This window comes from Nilaparvata lugens, chromosome 2 (assembly GCF_014356525.2).
Source record: "Nilaparvata lugens isolate BPH chromosome 2, ASM1435652v1, whole genome shotgun sequence".
Classification (NCBI taxonomy): Eukaryota; Metazoa; Arthropoda; class Insecta; order Hemiptera; family Delphacidae; genus Nilaparvata; species Nilaparvata lugens.
In genome coordinates this window covers 69259602-69278542 of record NC_052505.1, presented here as the reverse complement: position 1 = coordinate 69278542, position 18941 = coordinate 69259602, and the positions used below count along the sequence as shown (strand labels likewise).

At 34.9% G+C, this 18941-nt stretch overlaps 1 protein-coding gene across 3 annotated transcripts in view; it reads right to left on the bottom strand.

Annotated features, from left to right (window-relative positions):
* Positions 1–18941, bottom strand: part of LOC111043945 (zinc finger SWIM domain-containing protein 8) — a 54475-nt gene that overhangs the window by 26311 nt on the left and 9223 nt on the right. For 2 of the 3 annotated variants that reach the window (XM_039421549.1, XM_039421551.1), the window contains exons 6-15: positions 18366–18592; positions 16332–16547; positions 13089–13265; positions 10576–10765; positions 9362–9503; positions 6821–7149; positions 5923–6067; positions 4646–4932; positions 3790–4001; positions 1008–1136 (exon numbers count right to left, since the gene is read on the bottom strand). In XM_039421549.1, the coding sequence (XP_039277483.1) occupies positions 1008–1136; positions 3790–4001; positions 4646–4932; positions 5923–6067; positions 6821–7149; positions 9362–9503; positions 10576–10765; positions 13089–13265; positions 16332–16547; positions 18366–18592 (2054 nt within the window). The remainder of the gene's footprint in view (positions 1–1007; positions 1137–3789; positions 4002–4645; positions 4933–5922; positions 6068–6820; positions 7150–9361; positions 9504–10575; positions 10766–13088; positions 13266–16331; positions 16548–18365; positions 18593–18941) is intronic. The other variant, XM_039421550.1, reaches the window with a different exon arrangement.

Here is an 18941-nt window from a genome sequence, read left to right as displayed (position 1 = left end):
TTACAAGAGAAAATCAAAATAATAAGTGGCCTACTGATCACCAAAAAAACTTAAATTGAATGTTTGTTTCCAAGTGGAAATTGCACAAGATTGAAGGTAAATTTTCAAAAATTTCCAGGGGAGGACCCCCGGACCCCCCGGTGTCTCCCCCAAAGTTTAGGTGCTTTCTACTCCAATGTTATGATCCCCACCCCCCGATTTTTTTCTAGATACGCCACTGCATGAAGATGGTCTACTACTCCTTAGTTCAGTCTTTGCTTACCTATGGAATTGTAGGATGGGGAGGAACAAACTACGTTCACCTCAACCCCCTTATAAAAGTGCAAAAACTATTAATTAAAATCAGTTTGGTGTGATGGACGCAAGACAACTCTACTCCCTAGAAATAATTTGCAGACTCCACAAAAACCCAGAAAGTTTTCGAAACAGAAACCACTGTCACAACACAAGAAATAGAAGCCTTCTTATCAAGAACGTGGCTAGGAAGACAACATACCAATGACACTTCAACAACCTAGCACCAAAAATCCACAATTTACTTCCTCTACACATCAAGATAATAGAAAACTCTATAACGATTGGCAACTCCATCTACTATCCAACTATTCTTCTATACTCTGTAAAACGTAATTGCGTATTCATCAGTTATCGCCAGCATTATTGTTACATAAGATAAATCAAGTTAGATAGGCTAGCATTATAAATTGAATTTATAAATTTGTGAAAGTATCAATTTTATACAATTTGGCATACACATACATTATAGATGAAATGTACTTTTTTGTAATTATCAAATTAATAAGTATCTATTTCCAATTCTCAAGAAAATTTTCCAAGCTAACCTATACTATTATTATTATTTATTGTATAGACAATACTTACAGTATTGTTTTAAAATTTATAAAATGTGGGAGTAGAGCAGTTTTCAGGACTAGGTATGTTGCTCTCGCCCAGTCATGTCTATATTTTTATTAGTAATTGTATTAAGAAATTAAATAAATACTCACCCCAACAAACAGCTCGTACCAATACTTGGCCACTTGGAACAGCACTTCGGGATATACTCCACCTCCTTTGGCAGCATTCTCCACGGTTAGGCACGATTGTTCGAGCATCAGGTCACTTTGTTCTTTGCACTGAAATCAAATAATAGCAAGTTACAAGACTGACAAAATTATATACTTGATAAAACTTTAAAAAAATATATCAATTATTCATTCTTCAGAGCCACACGAGAAAGGATCAAGGAAAGTGTTACTAAAACGTAAAATGTTAAAACGCCCTGAAAATCAAACAAGAATGAGGTGTCTTTTTCTACTTGAAAAAATTTTTAAACTTCAAGTTCCTCAAAATTCAATAAATAGTACTTATGTAATCAAATTCACTCGCACAAAGCCAAGAATATCACGTGAGAGGAAGTCGATTTCCTAACTTTCATGTTGTGAAGGTTATATATTTTTTGTTTATTTTATTTATTCATTTATTTATATTTTTTACAAAGAAGCACTGATTGGGAGAGAAAAACTAAGGATACTCCTTGTACTATTTCTCTCCCGAATTTAGATAACATTTTAAAAGTCCAAAATAGGGTAATGATTTCACTTTACTAAAATTTAGTCCATTTTCACTTAAAAACAACGAAAACTAAGATTTTTAAATTTTGACGGTGGAAAACAGAATAAAAAACAAAAAATATATGCATATTGGAAAAAAATTACTTGAAATTGACACAACCACTGATGTTTTGAAATATTGTGACATATTATGTGACAAACAAGATTTGTAATAATGAATGAATTGAAATATGAACTGTTTTGGTCAAAAGTATTCATGCCATTCATTTACAATATATTGATTGATTGAGTACTTTATTTATGTAGATTACAATATATACTGGCTTATACACTTACATACAATAGCTTACAATACAGCAAAATTATAGATGAATTTACATAATATAGACTAAGAAAATAATTATTGAACTGTATATGATATGAAAAAGTAATTTGTAATATAATAACTATAGATAATTATATTGTTATGCATCTACATAAATTGGCGGAGCTTTGGAGATATCAATGTCTATTCTTCGGAAAGAATATTAAAAATATCCTCCCCACTAACTCTCTACCAAACTCTCTACATGAATAGATGAAATAAATAATAGTTCTGGTTGACAATTTCAATGAGTTTTTATTGAATGTCGTTCTTCAAATCAACGTCCCGATATTTCAACTTGAATTCAGAGAATATCGATAATTAATTCAACACTTATTTTATTTATGAAAACATGGAAGCAAACAGGATTTCTCCCAAAAATTGCTTCAAACAATTGGGTTTCGTGTTTCAAGGTGCATCAATTTATTTTTGAGTATGGTACCTGCATAATGTGATGTTTCAATTCATTAAAGTTTTTTGGATTGCGTGTTTCCAGGCACAAACACATCTCTAACCCCGCTCATCATATAGATGGATATCAGTTTTATCATCAGGATCAACTAATGGACAGTGTTATTCAAGTTTATTTTATATGTAATACATTAACCGTTATCTAAAACAATATCAACTTTACTACTATACAGAATTTTTTTAAAGATTTTCAATTATGATAATATAGATGGATATGTGTTCCATCACCAGGATCAACAAATAGAGGGTTATTCAAGTTGGTTTTCTATGTAATAGGCCTACATTAACCTTCATCTAAAACAATACTTCTTCATAACTTCAAAACTTTATTGTTTATTCCAAAACCAATACATTCAAAAATTTCACTTGAACAGCAAAAATACAAGAAACCAAACACCTGCAAGGAAAATCCTGTGCGCAGGTGAGAGTTGCCAACATTACATTAACAAAAAATAATAAGAAATTCAATATCATAATATTAAATGAAAGAGATGAAGAAGTGAAAAGAAGGAGAAAGGGAAAGAGAAAGAAAGAGAAAGAGATGCAAGAGTGCCAGCAAAACATACCTTGATAGAGAAAGATAATATGAATTAATCAAAAATTTTATCCTCTATTTTAGTGGTTATTATCCATTCAATAGATCTTCTTTTGAAAAATTTATCGGATCTACCATTGATATGTTCAATGAGGTAATCTGGAATGTTGTTAATCAATTTATTTGCTATGTAAAAGTATTGTCTTCTGCAAACATTGAGATCCATTCTTATGTTTTCAAATCTCTTTCTGGAAGGACGCAAATAGAGATTTGTATCACGGAAAAGAAAAAGATGTCTATTATTTTTAATGAAAATTATTAGGTTTTTGATATAAAGTTGACGGACTGTTAATACCTTAAACTCATTGAACAAATATTTAGTTGGATACAGACGAGGTTTACCTAGGATAGTTTTAATTAGGTGCTTTTGAATAATAAAAAGTTTGTTAAAATGAGCATTCAAAGCACCTCCCCAAGCCCGAATACCGTATTGTAATACCGATTGTGCATATGAGTAGTATATCAGCTTTGTTATGTTTACATTGTTCAGTTGTTTGATTTGATAAAATTTGTAAATAAGAAATCTTAGTTTTTTACACATGTTATCTATATGGGTGTTCCATCTTAGATAGGGATCAATTGTTATACCTAAATATTTAACATTATAAATATACATTACATAAATAACATTATAATACTAACTTCAACTTCACTACAACACCGAAATCTACAACGATAGAATAGAATGGTCTTTTTATTTGATGACGTGGCGAAGTTTGGACAGTAATGTCCACTCACTCTACCAGTTAACCACAAAGTTCAACATTGATGATGGTGGGACCAACCTGTAATATGGCGCGCTGAATCTCGTTGGGATTGAGCGCGTGCGCGTGCGGCAGACAGGAGAGGGCGAGCTCGGCAGCAGCGTAGACCATGTTGTCATCGCAGCCGCGGGACGCGCGGTCGGCGATCGAGGCGGCCTCTGGCGGCGTCAGGTGGCCCTCCCACGTGTCCATCAGGAACGAAATCGCCGGCGCGCCTATCTCCATCGCTTGTCCTAAAACACACAAACCAAACACATTCTCATTTATTAATTCACTTCAATACACTTTAATTTTCATTTAAGAAACAGTTTCAATTAAATCATTCAAATCGAAAACAAAAAACTGGCTCCAGGATTATAGACTTTAATCATTGAAGACCAGGATAATAGTTCATCAATCATGAAGAACAATAATTAGTTCTGTGAAAAAAATTTCCCATACTCATTCATTCTTATTTCCATCACTTTATTTTTTTCCATTAGTATTTTAAATGTTTTTACGGTATGTCTAAAATTTCTACATCATAGGTTATCAATCTTATTTTTCAATTTGTTGTATATAAATGTTGTTTTCATGAACTTCTGATGACTTGCAAAATGTATCTTTACTAGAAATTTACTTTTTGGCATAAAATCTTAAGCTGAAGCAACATTAGTGGCATTCCGACAAATAACCAAGGTTGCAGTTGTACATATACGCATTCAATGTGATCACACCCTTACTTCGTGTTTATTCATCATTTCCTCTGAGTTTATAACGTGAATTTTACTGTAGATCCCGTTAATGCAAGGTATTTGTTCATTTATTACAATAGTACAATCACTTGCGGAAATGATCAAGCCGAAAACTTATTCTTAATTGAGATAACATTGATTACCGGTTATCCATGAGACATGGGAGGAATAGGTGCGACTGAGCCAGTTGGGCGAGACACAGTTGTGCAGGCCAAGCGCGTAGAGGCCAAGTTGGAAGGCGCACATGTGCAGGGCGCGATGCGGCCCGTGGTGCGCCTGGCTCGAGGAGACCTGTGTGAACAGGGACGTAGAGCTGCTGCCTCCCGCCTTCATCAACACTGTCTTGGCCAGCTCGAACGTGAAGTGTGCACCCGCCTCCGATGGCTGGTTTGGGATCGACGGACATGCGCGCTTGCCACGACGACCGATACTGCAATCAAACACATCAAAAACATTCATCATATCAGATACTTTGGAACAAGTATTGTACAATCATTGCTTAAAATTATCAATTATTTCTGTAGAAATCAAAGTGAAATTTCTTAAATGTAAAAATTGTTGAATAATATTATTTATTTAATTACAAAGGCAACACAATTCTCCACAATTGTTTAAGCCCAGGCGATGAATGATAATACAGTACAATCGTTTTTATTTGTAATGATTTCATGAATGAATCAATAGAGAGATGATCAGCTGAAATGAAACTTGAGAATGAGTAGTTGATATAAAATGAGAGAGAAATGAAACCTGAAATACCTGTTAAATCTATAAGAGCCTACTTGCTACTTACTACCCAAATTAAACGAAATCTCTCATTTCTTACCATGAGAATGATAAGTTAAGTTTTAACATGCAATACAATTTTACATATTTCAGAATATTATGATCACCCTAACACATATCATTATGGCGGGGTATCATAATTAGAACTAAGTTTATTATTCGCAACTTCTTCTGTATGTATATTATAATAATTATGTATGTTTTGTAAATAAACTCCTCTGGTTGCAATTCATTGACAAAGAAATTATTATTATTAATTGGGTGAAATACTATACTGAAATACCAAGTCAGTGAATTGAAGTGGAGCTCAAATAAAGTAGAGCACAATAAGCTCGTTTTGATACAATATAATGAATTTCATGTGATATTGTATAGAACATGTATCAAAAAAGGAATGGTTCACCTATACAAGGAAAAAACAAACAATTGAAAAATATATAATTATGCATAACTGCTGTTTTATAGTGATTTATATAGTTATTCCTCTGAAAATATAAATATTCTATATTCTATTATTCTATATTTTTTCCGTTAATGCCATCATTCATCATATGAGATCGATTACTTGATTCAAATAATAACGAGCATTTAGGTCAGCAGTAGATAACACTAAGTAAAATGAGTGATGACTCACGCGCAGGACTCCTTGGACCTGGATGAGGTGACGGGGGTGGAGGTGGTGGGGGTTGGAGGGGGCGGTAGACCAGCTAGGCCCACCTCCAGTTCGGCACTGTTGCAGCTGTGCGGGCGGCTACCAGCGCCGCTTCCATTGCTGCCACCTGTAAAAACAATACTCAACATCACTTCAACTAGCCTACAATCTATTCAACATGACAAATTACATTATATTATACTTTTTAGATTAATTTAGATACTTAGATTAATTTGTATTGTTTTTTTTATTGTTATGTTGTGTAATAGAGAGTTAAGTGTACGAGAGGGCCAACTGCGCCCAAACTTCGTTCTCTAGGAAAAATAAAGGCAGTCATTCTATACTGTACTAAGTAAATAGCTTCAGGGTGAATGAAATGGGTATCATTCTTAAGTGCGATATCTCAAATGTGCGAGTAATTACACTTTTCGTTGTAATCTAGAATTATCAACGCATTTCAAATAATATTAGCATAGTGTCATTTGAACGCGAAAACCTAACCTCTCTAGCCTTTCCTTTATTCTTTAAAACCGAATTCAACAGAGACATATTGTCAAAATATGAATATAATGTATGATTTATAGATAATAAAAATAACAATAACTAAAAATAACAATCTGACAGACCAGCAAGACCTAGGTTTGTGCTCTGGCATCACACTGATTTATAAAAGGAGTTTATATAAGGAATTATAATAACATGTATATAACTTTATATAGGAGAGGTTATAAGGGAAAGGGAAAAAAATATGATCATAGAAGAAAAAGGGGTACTTGAGAGAGAAAAGAAGAGAGAAAGAAAAAAAGAAGTAGTTTTAAATGACTACATACAATTTTATTTTCAATTATTATTCAAATAAATAACTATTGATGCAACTCACTGAGCACTAGAGTGGGATCGAGAACGAGGGTGGCGACATAGGGCGGCTGGGGCGGCGACGAGGGACACATGAGGGGTGGCTGGGTGTTGTCCATGTGGTGAGGGTGGGGGCGGGCATGGGCGTGGGGGTGAGGGTGCGTGTCTTTGCGCAGTGGTGGCGGCCGACAGCCGTGCTGGCTCTTGACGGGCGGATTGCTCGAGTAGTAGGATATAGGCACCGGTGACTTCACCAGCTGGTGCACGTCGCGGTCTAGCAGCTTCTCCATGATGCGCGCCAACTTGCACGGGTTGTCTTTGTACAACACCAACAGAGTCAGCGCCAGGTCACCCCTGCAAATTACAACAAACCATCATTTTAGAAGAAATCTACGCTAGTTTCACTAGCCATTGATGATGAAAGAAAATTCAGAATGGAATTTTAGTGGTATCTATTTTTATTTATTTCATCGACAATCACAAATAATAAATTCTGTGGCTTGGTGCAAGAGCTACCTATGTCAAAATATCAACTTTCTCACAAATCAGCTTGAAAGTTCACCTTGCATTTTCGAACTACGGCATTTCAATACGGAAATGCGAGTGCTAGAAGTGCAGAAGTCGAAATTGGTAGTTCTGGCACGGAGTATGAATGACAATCTAAAAACATATGTCTTCATTGGTAGTTTTCGCACTCTTAAGAGTGGAATAACAGTTATTTATAATTTAGTTACTAAATCATGACATTAGTAGTATACATTTTATAACTTTTTATTGCTTTGAGATAGGACATTGGCACTTCTGGAACTGAAAATAATCGATATTAGTGATGTATTAGTGTATTAAACTCATTTTTGAAAAAAAGTAGTTTTTGCTCCAAGCCACATAATAAATATGATTTATTTATAAATAATATGATTATGGTATGATGTACATATTGGACTAGTGAGTCCCCCTGGCTGGAAAACTCGCAGAATTCCACTGATATTCTGTTAGCTGTTCTATTGAAATCAGAGAAGAGACAAATCCATCTTAACCTAACACAGCACCATAATGTGCATGCGAAGGTAACGTTCCCATTCAATTAGCTCTTTGAATGTAACGTTCTTTGTGATGATGGTTACTGAACACTGATTGAACATTTCTAATAATATCAACATAATATTGCCATTTAAAAGCAAAAACCTAACCTCCCTAACCTTTCCTTTTACCTTGTGAAAATTCACATTCATTTTACGATGTGAGTTGAATCTTGCCGACACGTAATCAGCTGATCGATACTCGGTCGTAATCAGCTGACCGTTGCCGTGACTCGTAATCTGCCAGGTCAGTACTCTGAATGTTAGGTTTTGATGATGAACAGTGAAGAGTCAAGAGAAATAGTTCACGTTGCATTGATTTATTGATTGCATTCATCATATTTTCATGGAATCAGAATAATCCAGACCATGGATTTGAATCATGTCGTTCATTTATGTTATATTTGAATAGTATTGTATTTTCAAAAATAAAAAGTGTCTAATACAAAGTGCGCCAGAGAAACTTACTCATTTGAAAAAAATCCCGCGCGGTGAATTGGTCGTGTAGAGGGGCAAGAGGGTGAATTTCCCAAGTTTATCCTCCCTCAAGTAAGTAGCCATCATGCTCTGGTCTAGAGAGTAGCGGGTCTTCGCAGTTGATTGCTTCCTTGCCTAATGGTCGATCAATTGCTACGCAACGTGCCTTCCGCGCTCGATTTGAAATTCCTCCTCACAGACTCGTTCCTAGCCGTGATTCGATTCTGTCGTGGGTTAACACATTTCTAGAGTGTGGAAGTGTCGCTAAACCCAGAAATGAACTTCAACGAACCATCAGAACTCCAGAAAAAATCGGAAGAGAGAGGCAGTTAGTTGTGTGTTCTCCCCGGCGTTCAGCTCGCAAACACACAGCTGCTATGGCAATTTCTGACTCTACTGTACAATAAATTTTCCATGAAGACCTTCAATTTCATCCCTATAAATTGGCTGTTGTTCAAGAATTGACTGAACGAGATTTTTTTTCAGTGACGCAGCTCATTTCCTCATGCGTTTCCTCAATGTGATTTTTATAGGGTTATTTGAAATCGCTGGTTTATGTCGTTCGACCACGGACAATAGACAACCTCAAGAACAACATTCGCGACGCGATTGCCAACTTACCGATTGATATACTGCAACGAGTGTATACAAACTTCAAAAATCGAGTTCATCAGTGTATGCGCAATGGGGGTCGCCATTCATCTGGTGTCATTTTCAAGACTGCTTGAAAAAATTGGGAAATTGTATTATCATATAAAAAAATATTAACACAATAACTAAAGTACTTTTGTTTTTATTGACCTTTCAAATAAGTAAGTTTCTCTGGTGCACCTTGTATAATCATTCCGAGGGTATTGTTGAGCATACCAGCTCAACTGAAATCGTCAGCTGAAGGAGAAGTAGTAACGGTAATGTTCACTCAATTACTTGATCACAAGTTACAAGCGAGGGCTTCAACGCATTTTTCTGGACTTTTTTAAACCTCACATTAAAATAAGTGTTCACAATACCGTTGGCGTCTTGTTCCCTCGCAGAGCAGTGGATGGTCAGCCTCGGAGATGTTTGCCTTGAGGCCGAGTGCGGCGACTGCTGCCTCGAAGCCGAGTGATTCGTCCGACAGCTGATGCCCATTAGGCGCATAGGCACGATTATCTGAAATAACCAAACATTTATTGCATCCATCTTGCATCAATTGCAGTGTAATGGAGGTCAGTCAACATAGAACTTTTATCAAGATAAGCATTTGGTTCATTATGAAGAAATAATCGGTATTTTGTAATAGTCTTCACTTACTTCGGGCTATATATTCGATTCAGGGCCGCTTTCCAAATCACTTATTTGATTCTAAGGAGCCATTAAACCTGCAGACTAATAGTCCATTGGATTTAAGAAGAGTTATAGAAACCAGGAATAAATCTAGTAAATAAAAATGTTCAGAGCTATTACCTTTTTCTCTTCAGAGAAATAAGTTTTCCATTCGATTTGCTTTATCAAAGAAAGTTTGAAATTACTCAACAAACTAACATGATGTCGAAAAACAAAAATGAAATTAGGAGGCGGCGTTGAGCATAATAATTAGGCTACTCATGCAAGTTCCATTGATGAAATATAAGGTCTTTAATTTCAGAATAAGTACTTTCATCAACAAGACTCTTGAGTTGGGATCAACAACATTTGTAGCCTACTAACGAATATTGTAGCACAGATCGTTCAAAAATCATTAACTATCAAGAAACATTTAGAAACATTGACTTTCAGTAATTGATTTAGAACCGGTTTCCGAGCTCGGGATTTATAAGTTCTGGACGTCTAGAACTGAGCTAAATCCCGAGCTCCGAAACCGACCCTTAGTTATTGACTCCCAAATATTTAGAATATTCATTGTTTTGGTGTAACTGTAAATAAAGGCATTCTGGATAAAATAACTATTATAATTAGTTACAAAGTTTAGAGAGCCTTGATTCTTTATATGATTTTTTAATAATACAGAGATTTGAAAATATTAAAGACAAATCCTTCAATACTCGTACAGATGAGTTGTTTAGATGCTTCCATACCACTTCTTATTACTTGAAAAGTTTGGCAAAGTTTCTAGTCACCATTCACCAAAGTTATAAGATAAAACTGACAAATTATAGTGTTTTGTACAATAAATTAATGAAAAAAAGAAGAATTCCACCACATTATAGTACTGAAATAGAAGTAGAAGAATGAAAAAAATTACTTGAAGATGTGATGAGAGCATCAAGGAGAAATCCAGCCAGGTTGATGGGTAGCAGCGCTTCGCCCCGCGATCGCAGTGTGCCATCCTTCAGCTGTTGCGCTCTCTCTCTAATGATGCTCAGTTCCCACTCATCCAGAGGTATCCGCTTCAGTAGATTAACTAGTTCAGATTCTTGGTTGGCTAGTTTCACCTGTGATTCAACAAATTACATTGATTGATTAATAATTTTGATAGTGGAAATGCATATTATATTTAGCTTTATTCATCTAAGTGAAATTAGCATTAGAGCCCTTCTTGGAAGTTAGATAAATTATTGGGAAACCAATAGCCTACAATAAAATTTTGTAATAAGATCATCATTATTTAAAAAAAAACTTAATTCAAGTGATACATGGAAGAAGTCAACATAATAATGCAATGTGAAGAAAGGGACGATAATGTAATCTATAGAAAGGAACTTCAAATTGTGAATGGACGAGTCAACAAATTGGATAACTGTAAGTTTTTGAAACTCCAGTTTTAAGGCTTAGAGTAAAACATTGTTTAATTTTGAAAGCATTGAAACTGCAGTTTTGAGGTTTAGAGTAAAACGGGATCCAAAAAGCCTTACTCAACTTATTACAGTAATAATTTGAAGGCCACATTTATAAATTAAATATTTTTATATATTAATATAGAATATTTTAATAAATCTACAAAATTTCGAAATATTTCAATTGCAAATCCTGTCCAATAAATTCAATTTGTTCCAATGTACTATGTTAAAGTTATGAAATCAAATTTGAATTTTATTCGCTATGCAATGTTTGTATTATGAATAATCAATTGGATTATCTTCTAGTTTAAATTTGTTTTCCAGTGTTTGTTAGCAGTTTTGAATTAAAATTTAAACTTCATTGAGGATGGTAATACTTCGATGTAGATTGGTACTTGAAAAACGCATCGATACAAGCAATCATTTACTATTAAAATCAAAACACTAGCTTAAACAAATCAATACCCAGTCAATCAATTTCTCTGTAACTACCAATCTCCATATTTTGTTCATTTCAGCTATCCAGCCTCATTATCACTATTAACCTATCCAAGATAATATCTTGGATATCAAATCTGAACTGAATTATCATTGAGTTTATGTTTAGGCGATTTGTATGCAATAGAACCCTGGGCCTTTATCTATTGCAACTGTCATAATGTGTTTTGGAACTCACATATTGATAATTCAGTTCAGATTTGAATTGGATTGATTTGAAACTTTGGGCCCCGCTACAAAGAAAGCGATCTGCGGTCATTAAGATTTTAAGATACGCTATCAAAGGAATATATACGACAAAGTTCAGATTTGAATTGGATTGATTTGAAACTTTGGGCCCCGCTACAAAGAAAGCGATCTGCGGTCATTAAGATTTTAAGATACGCTATCAAAGGAATATATACGACAAAATTCATATCTGAACTCAATTAACATTGAGTTCATGTTTAGGCAATTTGCATACAATAGAACCCTGGGTATAGTAGCCTTTGTTTATTGCAACTGTCATAAAAATGTGTTTTGGAACTCGCATATTGATAAATCAGTTCAGATTTTAAACTTTGGGCCCGGCTACAAAGAGAGCGATCTGTGGTCATTAAGGTTCTAAGATATACTATCAAAGATAAGACAAAGATGCACATGGTCTCACTGTACAAGACCCGATCTCTCTGTACGATCGGTTATCGTTCTTTGTATGGCCGGGCTCTTCAACAAAAGCATTCAATTGGAGTAAGACGTGGAATGATAATACTAACTATGCTCATACTTATGATTGTGGTAGTGTAGTATAGCATAGTATAGTATAGCAGACGATGATAGCAATCTGTAGTTACATGAAAATTAAAAATCAAAGGACCCTTTTTTCAACTTTATTTTATTTCTCACAACATGTTTTGTCTTATGTCATTTTCAAGTGAGTAACTTTTAAATCCTAAATAAATGCTGCAAATCACCCGGAAGACTTCTGCTACTGCAGACATTGACAACAGGGTTTACAGCTAGATGGAAATTCGATGAGAACTACTATCCAAAAATTATTTGCCAGCCCGGGAATCGAACCCGGTACCTTCCAATTGCCAGTCAGAAATGCTTACCCTTACACCAACAAACTGACAATCTCTTATAGCGCTGCAGTTTGGTGTAAGGGTAAGCATTCCTGACTGGCAATTGGAAGGTACCGGGTTCGATTCCCGGGCTGGCAAATAATTTTTGGATAGTAGTTCTCATCGAATTTCCATCTAGCTGTAAACCCTGTTGTAAATGTCTGCAGTAGCAGAAGTCTTCCGGGTGATTTGCAGCATTTATTTAGGATTTTCATTAAATAATAATTATAACTTTTAATATTTTTACTCACTCACTTGTTATTGCATTATAAGTACAGCATGATGTGAGAAATAAAAAAAATGTACTTTGATTTTTTAATTTTTATGTAAATACAAGTAGCCCTTACCAAGAAAGTGAACATATAGTAGTTGTTTACCTCCAATGGCTTGGTGCTGGCTGGTGGCCGAGCCATTTCGAGGCCAAACAGGCCGACTCTGAAGGCAAGGTGGTAGTACTCGGGGTTCTCGGCCAACACTGTGCACAGGAAGGCACACTTGGCCAGTGTGTCCGACGCCAACACGCTCAGCTGGTGTGACGCTGGGTTCAACTGCTGCTGCAACCCACATACAAAACCTATCAACTATTCAAAGTACAATACTAACCAACAAGCATCATACATATTAAACATTAACAGGGTTTTGCAATGTTCGTGTTTTAATTGAATATTATATTAATCAATAATTTATTATGTATTTGATTAGAATAACACCTCCTATTTGCATGAGTACTTGCTCAAGAACAAAAGTAAAACTATTAGATTTGATCAAAAATCAACACAAATCTATAGATATGACTGGGCGAGAGCAACAGGCCTTGCCCAAAACTGCTCAACTCACAAATTTTATAAGAAGTAAAATTTCCAAAAGATAGGTTATATTTGATAAAAAATATTCTTTTCCTCCACCTACTGTCTAAAGTTCTTACTTTACTCCCTGAAACCTAATACTAAAGTGTCACTTTTTCGCTCTCGGTAGTAAAAAACAGAAAAACTCCCTAGGGAGTAAAAGTGACTCCATTTAAATAACATGGGGAGCATCTCTATTTTGAAACTTACATTGTAATAGGTTAGAAAGTCTAAGCTCAGATGAGAAAGCATAATAGAGGTGTCTGTCATCGAGTCAACTGAATTCAATACCACAACCAGAAATTTGATCAACTCATGAAATATATGTTTGTATGATAATTATTATATTCTTAATATTATTAGACGATAAAAATTTATACAATTTTTAAAATATTTTATTCTATTCAAAATACCAGCCAACAAATATTTTTGATCTGCAATTCAAATCTGAACCGCGTGATCTGGAGTCAGCCATTTTTGGTAGCTGCCCAGCTGATATAATTGTTACAACTTTTGCCGATAGATAGCGCAATCGGCAGTGCCAATCAGACGACCGGTTTTTAGGTTTTAGATTTAGGTTATGTTGTTAGGAATCATTGTCACCAATACGTAAGTTATTAGAATGATTTTATTGGAGTTTCCATTAAAAAAATGTAGATGGAGGAAAAATGTTGTGTACATCACGAGCGACAAATACTTTTTCTCCCTCAGGAAAATTGCTGCCCTCGGCTTCGCCTCGGGCTTCAAACTTTTTCCCACCACAGGGAGAAAAAGTCGTACTTTTCACTCTAGATATACAAATAACTATTACTCAACTTCATTTACTTTTTGCTTGTATTTGTTTTTCTATTGTTATATTTGTCTTTGCTAAATTTATGCTGTACCATTGGAGTTTAAATAAATAACAAACATTGATATGAAAATTTAATAAATCTATATTGGCGTAAACGTATCAACATTTTCTCATCGAATCTACTAGTTTTCTACTAAATTGAAGGAATATTGAAAAATATCACAAATAGTACGACTAGAGTTCCCAACTCTCCGAATGAAAACGTTCATGGTAGAGTAGAGTCTTGGCAGAGTACTAGCTTTTAGTAGAGTAGAGTGGGGTAAGCCTGGTTTTCTCTAGTAGAGTTAGAGGTCGAGTAACTGGCATACTAACTCTACTTTACTTACTTGGACGAGTAACTGTTTTCACTACAATTGAGAATAGTAGGTAGTGTGTTGTCTAGTGAACAGAACTAACCTTAAATGTAATGTACTCTACCCTACTCTAGAGTGACTCTACTCTACTACCTCGAGACTGTTTTCATTAGCATAGTAGTTGTACAGTAGAGTAAGAAGCGGTGGTGGGGGAAGGCAAGTGGTAGAGTACTATCCCACTCTACTCTACTAAAAACTAGTACTCTACCATGAATCTACTCTACCATAAACGTTTTCATTGGGAGAGTTGACAAGATAGTTAGTACTTGTCCAGGGACCACTAACTCTACTAATGAAAACCAGGCTTTAGTACTCTACCACTTGCCTACCCCCACCACCGGTTCTCACTCTACTCAACCACTACTATACTAATGAAAACAGTCTCTAGATAGTAGTCATTCTAGTGTTCCGTATTGACATTTCAAGGTTAGTTCTGTTCACTAGACAACATACTTTACCTACTATTCTCAATTGTAGTGAAAACAGTTACTCGACCAAGTAAGTAAAGTTAGCTCGGTAGAGTTAGTATGCCAATTAATCGACCACTAACTCTACTAGTAAAAACCAGGCTATAATCATTAGCATGCCGAAAATAATACGCAAAAAATTATTATGATTGTTTAGATGACATGCTGCATGTTGGAGAATACCTATTTTCAATTCGAATTTTGTCATAAGTGAAAGCGCATTTTGCAACTACAATATTACTATTAGAGCAATCAAGGGTGCGGACACACAGAGAGCGATCTGCGACCCCATGGGTTTTTATAAACCATATCTAGATCGCATATCTCTAGAAACCTATAGGATTGGAGTTTGCTCTCTTTGTGGTCTCACTCAAATACTCAATATAATTACAATATTAGAAATTTTAACTATAAATGCAATTGTACTAAAATATAACTGTAGTTGAATGTAGTATAATGAAGTATAATTAGCTCATGTGAGCATCATCCGCAATAAAAAAATTATGTAACATTGTAGTTGCAAATGTAACTTGTACTTGCAATTTCTACAATACAAACTAATTTGTAAAGTCACCATTATTTTAGTAATGGAAGGACAGTATTTATTTATTGAGAATACATTACATGAAAAAGTACAACTCGAAGAGGTTTACAGCTAAACGCCAAAACAAACCTCATTTACACAAAAAGTATGACACAAATGATTTAGAAATAGGCTAATTATTGAGAGCTTAAAATTAAAAAACAAAACTAGATAAAGGAAAGAAGAAAAGTTGCTTGGAGAAAAAACTGTTTTAGAAATAATAACTTGATAATAAAAATTAAGATAAAACTTGATTAAGAAAACAGAAAAAAGTTGCTTGAAAGAGATAGGTTGGAAAAAAGTTGATAGAAGAAAAAGAGCGGGGTAAAAATAATGTGACAGTTAAAATTGATGAGCTTGCATAGAATTAAAACAAAATTTGCGTAAATTATCACCAAATGGGTCAAGAATCGGGATCTATTCTGAAGAACACTCTTCCATACAACTAGGAATTACGGAAAATATTGTTAATGTTGATTATATTGTTCTGTGTTAGTAGATATGTTGAATGTACGGTACCTTTTTACGTTTTCCTTTGCTCAGGATTGGGGGCAATTCGATCATGAGATCAGGAGGATTGGCAAGAAGGTTTTCAGCCAACTCGACGCCCAGGGTGCACGCTTCCTTGCTGTGGCCATGAGCGTGGAGGCCTTCCGCTCTGGCGAAAAGGATCTCATACGGATCTGTAGAGCCTTTCATATTCTCTAATGCCAATTCAGTTTCGTTCCACGTGTCCTGCAAAATAAAAATTACAATAGTGAGCTGGAATCATTCGCACCCACATTGCACTTGAAACCCAAAAAGGGCAAACACAATCTAAAATTTGAAATTCAGTAGAATTTTCTATCTGAAGTATTTACAATCAAATCAATATATTATGCGAATACTTCTACGATCAGATTGCAGGAGTATTCTGGTTATTAAAGATTGATAATATATTCTATTTCGATAATATTAACTAATAGCTTACCCGGCGAACTTCGTATCGCCAAAATGTCAATGTATCTCATGTCACACTTGACTTTATTTGGTGAATCATGAAATTTATCTGACAATAAAAATTTCATTTAAATCTCAATACGGACTTCCTATGTGCTACCGTTTTAATACCAATAAACAATTTGATCACAGAGTTACGTGTTTATTACAGCTGGTAAGTTTAGATGCTAAATAATATCATCACAACATGATCTTTAATCATGATGATCTTCCTGTTCTACGTTAGCCACTCGGCCGAGAATTTCGAAAACATAGGTATGTTAAATGGATCAATATATAATTATCATTAGACCCCCTATTAAAATTTCTGGTCAGAAACCATCCCCAATATTTACACAACATATTCCCAAAGTTTCATGCCGTTCTGTCAAGTAGTTTTCGAGTCTATAGGGAACAAACAAACTAACACACAAACAGACATTCATTTTTGTATTATATAGAGATTGATTCTATAATTGTGCTCTTCAAAACAGATTTACATGTAAATTTAAATCAACTGTCAGGTCAGCGGCCTATTTACATTCTATATTATGCTGTATCTCAACACATGTTTCAGTAATAAACAAGATTTGAATTGACGAGACGGCGAAGCCTAATGATCGGGGGTGTTGCATCTTCAGTATTCTTCAGCTGCACTAGTCATTAAATCGATTCCTATTTCGACTGGCATACACGTATAAATGATGCCTCTTCATCCAAAAACATCGAGAAAACGAAAAATTACAAACTTGGATTTGTATTATATACGGAGTGTCCCACGAAAGGTGTAACAGCCGAAGACCATAGTCTTTACATGAATGAAAATATAAATCTGTGTACCCTTTTGATTTATATGTTTATATTGAAAGTAGCCCTAAAGAAAAAAGACAACTTAAAATGAAATTTGCAAAACAAAATGACCAGTATAAATTTCGTATATCGACCTTAGTTTTTGAGATCTATCTATTTTTCGATGTTATTAAAAAAAACGTCAATAACTAAAAAACCATCTGTCAAAATCTAATTCTAAGGATATTGTTGTAAAGAGGAAGAAATTTCTAATAATATTCCTATAACTTGATCCTTTGTTTGACGTTTTTGAACTTTTTATGAGCGCTCAAAGTTGAAAAAGTACATTCGTCGAGTAGGCTAAATTTTCGTCAAGCCAAATTCAGATGAAATATTAAAAAAGTCAAACAAAATAACAATTAAAAAATTCTTGCTCTTTCCAACCATATCCTTAGAATTAGATTTTGATGGATAGTTTTCTAGTTATTGACGTTTTTCAAAAATATCGATTTTTCCAATATATCTCAAAAACTATGGTCGATATACAGGGTCTGTATAATAAGTAACCGAACTGACCTCAGGAAATTTTGTATTGGCAAAATATGAACTTACTTATTATACAGATCCTGTACAGGGTCTGTAAGAAAATGTTACTGAACATTTTTTGTTTCTAATTGCATGTAGAATCTATGGTCTTCAGTTGTTGCAACTTTTCATGGGACACCTTGTATATAGGACCGTAATAGCGGTCAAAGTAAGTGTCATTATGTTTGTAATAGTCTTCACCTGCTTAGCATTGGAATCGGACGATTGGCCCCTGCCAGTGCCGTTGGAGGGCCCCATTGTCTTCGGGTCGAAGAAGTACACGTTGTACTCGTCGCCCGACTGCTGCGAGTCCGAGTTGGAGGAAGAGAGAGAGTCGTCCTTGGAGAGGCGGCGGCTGACTCCTCCCTCCACCACTCCCACCACTCGACTGGGTCCTGCGTCACTCTCCGCCTGTGACAGCCAAGGCACTGCAAAACAAACCATTTTCACTGAACCAGTCCGAGTTGGCAACTTCACTACTTGTTACTTTCAAAAAGTCTAGTGGATACAGGATATTTATTTTTTAAATTATCGAATAATTCTGAATAATACTAGCATAAAGTAAATAATAATCGTACATAATACAATGATACTAGCATAGCCTATATATTGCCTTTGAAAAAAAACCTAACCACTAACCCTTCTCTAAACTAACGTTCAACCAACCCATTCTCCCTAATCCCGTATAATATCTAATTCGTATGTTTACACATTTCTTCATCATCATTTTAATTTTTTTAACATCAACCTTTTATTTATTCTTTTTTTCATTTGCTA